This window comes from Sycon ciliatum, chromosome 11, assembly GCF_964019385.1.
Source record: "Sycon ciliatum chromosome 11, ocSycCili1.1, whole genome shotgun sequence".
NCBI lineage: Eukaryota > Metazoa > Porifera > Calcarea > Leucosolenida > Sycettidae > Sycon > Sycon ciliatum.
In genome coordinates this window covers 18658599-18668598 of record NC_088653.1, presented here as the reverse complement: position 1 = coordinate 18668598, position 10000 = coordinate 18658599, and the positions used below count along the sequence as shown (strand labels likewise).

At 48.8% G+C, this 10000-nt stretch overlaps 1 protein-coding gene across 2 annotated transcripts in view; it reads left to right on the top strand.

Moving 5' to 3' along the window:
• The window catches only part of LOC135827429 (uncharacterized), a 26850-nt gene that overhangs the window by 11403 nt on the left and 5447 nt on the right, over positions 1–10000 (top strand). The window contains exons 7-8 of one of the 2 annotated variants that reach the window (XM_065339927.1): positions 5288–5433; positions 8916–9012. In XM_065339927.1, the coding sequence (XP_065195999.1) occupies positions 5288–5433; positions 8916–9012 (243 nt within the window). Of the gene's footprint in view, positions 1–867; positions 1088–5287; positions 5434–8915; positions 9013–10000 lie in introns of those variants that run through there. The other variant, XM_065339928.1, reaches the window with a different exon arrangement.

The window sequence follows — 10000 nt, the reverse complement described above, 5'->3', positions numbered from 1 at the left end:
ACCTTTTCTGGTAGTGAATGGCCCAGCGTAATCCACTCCGATGTTGGAAAACGCACGCTCGGTGATGGCAACACGCACTCGAGGAAGTTGTCCCATGAGCTGAGTAGCTGGCTTGTTCCATTTTAGCTTGCACATGTTACAACGCTGACGGTACGACTTGGTGGCCTGCTTCCCACCGACTATCCAGTAGCGTTGTCTGATGTTGGCCAACACATCGTTGACGCCGAACTCGTGATGACATTTCTCGTCTTCGGCCGCTATCACAAGCGACGTGATTCGGTGCTTTCTCGGCAGGATGATCGGACGTCGAGCATGACGTGTGACTTGACTAGCAGCTTTGTCAAGCCGACCTCGTACTTCCATCACGTGGGGATATACGCTTGTACTTGACAGGGATTCAACAACAGAAGTGGATCGCCGTTGGCCAGTGGTTTATTATTCTCGCTCCAGATGGCTGATGGCGTCACCATAACACTCGTGTTGAGCTGTTCGGAGCCAGTATCTCTCAGCACGTCCAAGCTCTTTGGCTGACAGCTCCTTTGCTTGAACTGCTTTGCCACCTGTAAGCTCGATGGTTGACTCGGCATCGCAGCCTTGCAGAGGTTCAAGCAACCGGTGTAATGTACAGTTATTGCTGGCTTTGTGAGTGTTGACAGACCTCTTGCAGTTGCTGAGGAACCGGAGGCACCACGCCGTAACTCGTAGAAGTTGGTTCCATGGCGAATACCGAGTCGGCGCCAGTCGGAATTGTGCAGAGTCCGCTGGTAACGAGACAAACACAGACGCTACTGAGTGCTTTGTCTCTCCAGATACTTGTGATGGTACGACGATTTCGCGTACTGGCCATTCTGTTTCTTCTTTCGCCAGGAATTCTGGTCCTGACCACCAGACTGCACTCTTGACCAGCTGTTCGGCAGTGAGGCCGCGGCTTGGAAAGTCAGCGGGATTGACTTTCACGGGAACGTGACGCCACTGCGCACCGGATGTCGAACCATGGACAAGTGACAAGTCCAGCCAGATACAGTTACTTGAGCAGAGAGAAGCACCAACACAATCTTCAGCATGCATGCACATAATTCTAACAGTGCCCCTCCCCCCGCCCCCCCCCCCCCCCACACACACTCTCTCTCTCTCTCTCTCTCTCACACACACACTCTCTCTCTCTCACTCTCTCCTCTCTCTCTCTTTCTCTCTCTCTCTCTCTCTCTCTCTCTCTCTCTCTCTCTCTCTCTCTCTCTCTCTCTCTCTCTCTCTCTCTCTCTCTCTCTCACACTCTCTCACTCTCACTCTCTCACTGTCCCACTCTCTCTCTCTCTCTCTCTCTCTCTCTCTCTCTCTCTCTCTCTCTCTCTCTCTCTCTCTCTCTCTCTCTCTCTCTCTCTCTCTCTCTCTCTCTCTCTCTCTCTCTCTCGCTCTCGCTCTCAGCCTCTGGGCAGCTTGTTTTCTTCAAACTACAGTAAAACCTGCCATGGCAACCACTCGGATCAGGCAACCCTGTGTCCGAAAAGACCACTGCAACCAGGACCAGGGGATGCTAATAATACAGTAAAACCAGTGACTAACGACCACCACTTGAGGCCCAGAGAAAGCGATCTTTAGTGGCAGGAGGTCCTTAGTTAGAGGCGTGCACCGCACAACCATAATTATATGGATGTGAGACCGTCCGCGCCTGGCAAAGTGGTCTGTAGTATCAGGCTGGTCTTTAGTCACAAGTTTTACTGTAATACAGGTGGAATCCTGATACAGTCGTCCCTCTCTAATCCGGCACCTTTTGCTACGGCGTTTTCTGCTGGATTAACGAGGGTGCTGGATTAAGAAATCCTGCCCTCTGACCCGGCCCTACCCAATTGCATGCATGTAGCATACGTCAAAACGCAGGGTTTTTCCGTGTCGACCCAAGTATTTGGTGCACGGCTTCATATTCTCTACTGTTCTCCAGGAATATACACAGTGATAAAGTGATAAAGTAAAACAGAGAACATGTTCACATGTACTCTTGCACACACACGCACACACACCTGAAAATTGGCAGGACACTACTCCTTGCTAAAATAAGAAAGTATGGTTGACTGCTAGCCCTTGTTTCCTGGACAACGTTGACTCTCTTGAGAAGGCCACGCAAGCAGTTGACATCATGCAGGTCGAACGTTGTAGTTAGTTGTAGAACGTCAGTACCGTCGGTCAGTGTCGTGCAATGTTATCGCATGAGCTGATTGTTTAGTAACTGGTGGTGTTAGTGGACAGTATAGCGTAACTTGTAGTTCCTTGGTCTTTCTCTTTGTATAAATTGAGTTAGGGTTCAGAAAAGTCCTAACAACCAACCGAACTGAACTCTCCCGTGCGAGGTCGAGTACAGTTGTCAACTGAACTGAATTCTGAAGTGCGCGCGCGGCACTGACCTGACTGGCCTAGCCTGGCCTGGCAAGGAGTGCACCTGTACGATACGCGATTTACGACTGCCGGATTATGAAATCAAACTACGTGCAGTTTGAGCGATTCGTTTCAAAAAGTCACTGCCGGAGGCGGAATTCAAGTGCCGGATTAAGATGTAGGAATTGAACGAAAAAATCGGTTTCGCAGACCATCTGGTAAAAGGAGAGCGATCGCTCTCGCGCGCCTTCGCTCTCCTTATTTTCTTTTAGGGCGCACTTTTCGTCGCGCGCCTTGAGAATTTCGAGCGCATCCGCATCACTATGAAGTTCTGAAAACACTCAATTATTTCGTAACTCGGCTTTCCCTGAACGGAATCGAGTAATCGAAAGATCTATTCGCATTAGAAAGTTCTCAGCTGTCGGCTCCAACAAATCGGAAGTCGATCCGAGGTCCAATAGTGGAGTTATGGCACTCGCAAGGTATTTTACGTACCGTTGCAAATTTTCACTTCCGCAATTGGGTGGCAATCATAGTATCTTGAAGGATTTCCCTCTGTTGCGTGACAGTCCGGGCATGCATAGACCTGTGTACGTGTGACGCCAGGCACAGGTCTTTAGCCGTCAGCTACAGTACAAAGCCTCAAACTAAAGGAGCGCTCCACGATGAATACTACAAAATACCATTGATCTTACTTCTTAGTAGGGGTGAAAGTTGGCACTGAGATCCCGAGTTCGAGTACTCTGAATTTCTCCAATCGAATATTCGAGTATTCGAGTATTCTTGATATCCTAAAAATTGCACACCAACCGCCTCAAAAATCACATGATACAACCCTGATTGAACCGATTGGCAGTTCTTTTCTCGGGTGTATTGGTTGGTGGGTCATTTGGGCTCTCTCTACTCGTGTACAAATGTTCACCACACAGTCTGCACATCAATATCTGCTGACTGCTGCTCTGAAACTGCAGACTTATGTGGTAAATGTATGTACCATGTATGAGCGAGTACTCTGATTTATTCCGAGTACGATTATATTCCAAAAATCCAAACGAGTATTCGAATATTCGGTATAATTGTTTCACCCCTACTTCTTAGCGAATTGTCTCAATTTCCCATTGCGCGTGTCATTGTCCCTGATGAAGGGAAACTAAAGTTGTGGTCCGAACAGCTTTCATTTGTAGTGCGTACGGCGATTTTCCAGAACGAATTTGGCAGCTATTGGGTATTGAATCCGATTGGGGTATGGCAAGATGTTGAAAAAACCCGTATTGTGCTCGCCTTGGATAGATAAGGCAAGCGACTTTTTTGGGGGGGGGGGGGGACTGCTCTCCCACCACTCTCCTTGAGAGGATAGCGAGAGTGATTGTTCACTCTCCTGGATTTTTCTTACATGAAGGTCTGGTTTCGTCAGAAAGTGCGCCGGTTGGCAAGGGTTCCGGATAAACAAGTGACGGATTAGAGAGGGACGACTGTAATACGAATATGGCTTAATTCGAACATACCGCTTAATTAGAAGTTTTTGCAGGACCGATTTCTATCAATATGATTCCCACATAAAAAAATGTGATAATTAGAACCTCGAACTGGATACGTCCGGTTAATTAGAAGTCCCACAGATTCCACTTACATAGAAAATGTGTGGAATTTGTGCTGATAATTCGAAGTTAGCAAAGTGTAATTCGAACTTCACTGTACATTGTACTGGTCAGTTCCGTTTGCATGAGCAGGCTGTGCCGGTCAGTTCAGTATCCGTGAAATCTGTGTCTAAGGTCCATAGCGCAACTCTGCGTGATCACGAGAGCATTTCAACATACATATTGTGTTGTGGGTGCATGTTTGGATAATTAGAATGTCCGGATAGTTAGAAACTTTTTCCTGGCATTTTGAGGTTCCACCTGTAGTAATAATAGTAACAGTTCGCATGTCACTCGTGGAAGGATCTTAACGCATCTGTCAACGAAATCCAGGCAGACGAGCCAACAAAGGCATCTCAGTATTGTTAGAACATATCGTAGTAAGAACCACTGCGCAAGCGCAGCACATTTTTCCACAAGCATCAGCCATTTGTTCTTGTCTAGAGCCAGTTCAGAACAGTCAGAAACATCAAGATTGGCGTGCTTTATATCATTTTTAATATTGTCAATCCATCTGAGATGGGGTCAGCCACGCGGGCGCTTGATGTCCCGGGTATTAATTGCCATCTCCAGTGCTTGGTAGGACGCCGAGTTAGGTCCTTCGCGAACAACATGGCCCGGCCAGAGCTGTCGACGTCTTCCGCAGATAGTGCTGATTGGGTCTTGTCGCGTTGAGGAGTACTGTCCAAACAGGTGATTTTAGGTACATCAAAATGTCGGTGCCAGAGACCTGCCAGGTTTCAGGTGTAATGTAGAATTAGGTGACCAGCGTTCCCTTCACATAGTGCATACCATTAAATGGTAATTTTATGGCACCATATACGCGATACAAGATGAAATGGGTACGCACTGCTCAATAGTTGGTCAAAAACGTACCGTTTGTCAGAACGCTAAATCATCCCCTATAACGGTTTTACGCTGCAGCTTTAATGTATATGGGTGATGAAGGTACGAGTACCGTAAAAAAAATAGCGGTACCGTTATTTCCTAAGGGTGTCTATCGACTGGACTCATTTACTGGGCGAAACGTTTTTATTTCAATCCAAATGAGCAACAGAAACCATCAAAAAGAAGGCATAAAGCGACAGCGAATGAAGGTATGCGAGAAACACCCAATTTTCTAAAAAGAAGAATTCATTTTCTCTCTCTCTCTCTCTCTCTCTCTCTCTCTCTCTCTCTCTCTCTCTCTCTCTCTCTCTCTCTCTCTCTCTCTCTCTCTCTCTCTCTCTCTCTGCCTGCCTGCCTGCCTGCCTGTCTCTCCTTCCTTCCCATTTACTCAGCTTCAAGGGTGCTGGGATCTGCTGCACCAAGCCGGTTATCAGAATCCGCTGCTAGTCATCTCAAAGCGCTCCAACGCTATACCAGAACATGAAATGCAGGCGTGCTTCTCAATGTTCCCCTGCCTCTACTTAGGCCAAGGCCAAAGGTACGGAGAGTTGTGCACTCTTTTCTGCTTTGCATAACCCCCTGTGAGCATCTCTGGCTCAGACCAAGTACCGTATTTTCCGGAGTATAAACCGTTGGGGTGAAAGTTGGCACTGAGAACCCGAGTTCGAGTACTCTGATTTTCTCCGATCGAATATTCGAGTATTCGAGTATTCTTGATATCCTAAAAATCGCACACCAACGGCCTTAAAAATCACATGATACAACCCTGATTAAACCGATTGGCAGTCCTTTTCTCGGGTGTATTGGTTGTTGGGTCATTTGGGCTCTCTCTACTAGTGTACAAGTGCTCACCACACAGTCTGCACATCAATATCTGCTGACTGCTGCTCTGAAATGCAGACTTCGGTGGCAAATGCATGTACCATGTATGAGCGAGTACTCTGATTTATTCCGAGTACGATTATATTTGAAAAATCCAAACGAGTATTCGAATATTCGGTATAATTGTTTCACCCCTAAATTATTAAACCGTACTGGATTATAAGCCGCACCCAGAATATTTTGTCACGCAATCCAGACTGTTTATCATTGTTCTCGATCACAGAGTTTTGATTTTTTTCACGGTGTACTCTTTGCAATACCACTGTACCAGTGAGACCCACACAAATTTGAGTAACTCAGCATGAGAAAAAGTCTCGAAAAATCTCATCTTTCGCGTGGCACACCGTGCTTTTCAAGCTGCTGCGATCGCGGCTGAACTTGCGAGCGATTTATCTCGGGAACCGTTGATCGCAGCGCTTCGCGGATGGGTTCTATGGAATGCTGAGAGTTACTCTTCGGCCTAGATATTTGGATCGTAGAATTTGAGCTAGTTTTGACCGAGTTACGGCCTGTTGGAAGTTTCACAGCTGAATTCAAGTATTGCCTATTGGTCGGCTCTCAAAGGGTTAATCTTCTCTGAGTGACACAATGCCTTGCTGACTCGCTTCGCATCAGCTTCAGAGAAGGCGCTGCTGACGTGGACCTTTGGCTCTATGAGCTTCCTCCCCTCCGTTGCAGTGGACATCTTGAGTCCGCACTTCTTTCCGATCCAGGTCACCATTTTGCTATGGTCCTTGGACTCAATCTGTCCACCGCTCGGGAGGAGAAGAAAGGCGTCGCTGCTGGCGGCCATCAGTCTCCGACACTGATGATTGTAGTGCCGATCATGGCACGCAACTGGATCCCGTCTGCGCACACAAACGCAAGGTGGGTAGCCCCGGTCTTGTGATTTCTCACCCCCACCACCAGTTTGCCGTCGTCGCCCATTTTTTTCACTCCTTTCTCGTATTCATCATGGGTCATGTTGATGACTGCACTCGGCCTCTGCCCATTGGCCAACGCCAATGCCACCGCGAGGTAGTGGACAAGGTGTCGGTGTGCGTCTGGTGTCCGAGGTTCAGACATCAGGCGCTCGATGTCCTCCGTTACCTCGGGGTTCTTGAGAAAGGCTGAGATGGAGGAGAAGTCAGCGTCCTTGTCTGCGTCGTCCTCCATGCGCAGCAAACTCTGGGTTTTCTTCAGCTTCAGGTAGACGAGACGGACAGCTTGAATGTCTTTTTTTGATTTTTTTATGTTTTTTAGCTGGGGTTCGTCAGCCGTGGTACTTTAAGGAAACTGTGGGCGGCCAACAGGGCATCGCACGCCGTCGTTAGCCCTGATGGCCCCTGTGGGCGGCCAACAGGGCATCGCACGCCGTCGTTAGCCCTGATGGCCCCTGTGGGCGGCCAACAGGGCATCGCACGCCGTCGTTAGCCCTGATGGCCCGACCCCGCACGCTCTGACCTCCTCCAAATATTGCGAGCAAGCCTTCGTGTTCAGAATATTGGCCACAGACACACAATCCTTGTCCACGTACATTGCTATCTTCCGGATTGTGGTCAGGTACATCGCTTGCGTGGACTGCGCAAAAGGTTGTTGTGGTTGGGTTGGTGAAGGTGGGGATGTTGATTCAATCTTTTCGGACCCGTCAATGATTGCCTGTCTTTCGGTCAAGGACTGGATCTTGTGGGCCCTCAAGAGGTGCTCGGCCATGCGGTTGGACTGCTTTCCGCATCGGGGACAGACATATGTCGTCCTACCCTGAGCTGGCTTTACAGCCACAATCTCCACTTCGGAGTCCGACGACGACGAAATTCGTTTCCTCTTGACAGGTCGACAGGAAGGTGGCTGAGTGAAGTCATCCTCTAATGATGATGATGATGATGATGAAACCTTGCGGCGGCTCCGGAGGCTGCCGGGGCCACCGAAGGCTGCCGCCGTCCGGGGTCCAAACCGGAGGCTGCTGGGGCCCTCGGTGATGATGATGAAGAAGAAGAAGGAAGTCGGATGACCTTCCTCGGAGGGGAGTCATCCTCTGATGATGATGATGATCGTGCTGGCCTTTTCTCTGAGGCTAACGCTCGGGACGACAACCAGGGCAATGCCTTGTCCCGCACACCGTAGTCGAAGAAAAGCTCTTCTCCTTTCCTTATTTCCCTTTTCGCCACAAAACCCACCATCTTCTGCCCTCTCGCCACAATAACGCTCATGAGGAGCAAATTGTTGTTGCGGGAACGTTCGGGGGCATGGTTGATAAACCTGCTCTCAGCCAGTGTTGTTTCCGTCGCATCGAACACAAGCTGAGAGCAGGCTTGCCGGCACTGCAGAATGTAGCAGCCCAATCCACGCCTTTCGTATTCTGCTTCCCTGGCCTTGATCACTTCCTCGGGCAGAAGTTCTGGCTTTGCCGCCACATACTCGCATACGAACCCTCCCTCAGAAATGTCATTTGCGGCAAACGCAGACCGTCCGCACATTGTATCACGGACTTCGATGTTGTGGAGTCCCGTCGACAGCTTGAGGCCCTCTTCATACTTCTCCACAGGGTTGGAAAAGAAGCTATGCGTCTGGACGACCAAAACTCGATCGCATCATGCGATCAGCTTCGCTTCCCCGCAACGATACACAATGCCGCTTGTTTTTCCCACTAAAACTTGCGGCATGTAGCCGGAATGGCGTTGGAACATTTCGATCAATTCCTCCAGGGAGACCATGTTGGCATGTTCAACAAAACCCAGGTTGACATTGCAGAGGTTGCGCCCGGACATATCGTTGATAGCGAATCTAATGCACAACACAAAAAAGGAACTTATCAGCACTCAATAAAGAATATCGTTTAAATAAAAGTGTTTTGCATGGCATATGATCAATCGAGGAAAATCGTTAGGTAGTAACTTACTTTGCAGACCAATGTCGCTTCTTGGGATTGCAAATACGCTGTGCAACAGACCTACATTGTACATTGTACGTGGCTAGATAAAAGTGATTTATCCATTCCTTAACCTTTCAAGCTGGCTGTGGAATGGTGTCATCCGTGAATAAACCGCTACATGTGTGTGTGTGTGTGTGTGTGTGTGTGTGTGTGTGTGTGTGTGTGTGTGTGCACGTGTGCGTGTGTTTTGCCTCTTTTCTCGTTTGCCGCCCCGCCATGGCCTGCAGATCGCTGGATGACTATGTTTGTCTGGCCCTGGTTCTGCATGCTTCCTCCTTTGGCAGAGATTGTATTCTGGTATCGGGAGATCGACATACAGACAAGGTACTGTATTTTGCCGCAGGGCAGTGCGAGAGCACATGCCGGGCACCGGCCTTGTAGTGTAAAGCCCGGCCAAGTGCACAAGGCAAAACTTTCCGAAAAGACTCGCAGCGAGTGCGTTGTAGAAAAGGTAACATCCAACAAAAAAATCCCGCCGTGGGCCTACCCATCCGCGAGTTGTACACTCTTGTTTATCTACTCTTGGTTGTGGACATTGGCGAGCAGATATCACTTACTGGCCAATGAGAGCAGAGCGAGTCTGAGTCTGTTCTCTCAATGGTAGGTTTTTCATATTGACGAGAAGATATCACTTACTGCCCAATGAGAGCAGAGCGAGTGTGACTGCTGCAATCACCCCCGGTATGTTCTCAAACTGGTGTCAAGATTACTACTGTACTGGCAGAACTATTCGTCTGGATTTTAATTTCGTCTTTTTCGTCCAAGGAGCCTTTGGACTAAATTAAATGCCGGACTAATGTTGATTTGTCCAGCTTTTCAATACACTCTTATGATCCATGGACGAAATTTACAACCGGACGAGCTCCCTTTCGTTGGAGTTGGACGAAATAATTGACCGACGAAATGTTCTGCCTGTGCAGTACTACGGTGCTGCTCAAAGAAATCCAGTCGTGTCGTCACTCAAGCTTGCGCCTTGCACCACTTCGCAGCCCCGTGTTCGCCGGTCTAGGACTGCGCAACGCCTGGCGCGTACTCGAGTGACGCGACTGGATGTGCGCGTTTATACTGGCGACGTTGCCTTTGCTGTTTCATTTGTATGCGTGAAACTGTGTATATGGAATGGACTTTATGTGCCTGTGTGTGTGGGGAGGGGGCGTGATTGTGACGTGAATTTTACTTCCTTTCGTTGTTCACTAGTGTATGTGAGACCCCGCTAGTCCATACCCGCACTCTAGCTAGTAGGTGTGTCATCTGTCGTTGGCTGATTCTCTAGTATCGCAATCGCAACCTCGCCATCCCCTCTGCCGATGGG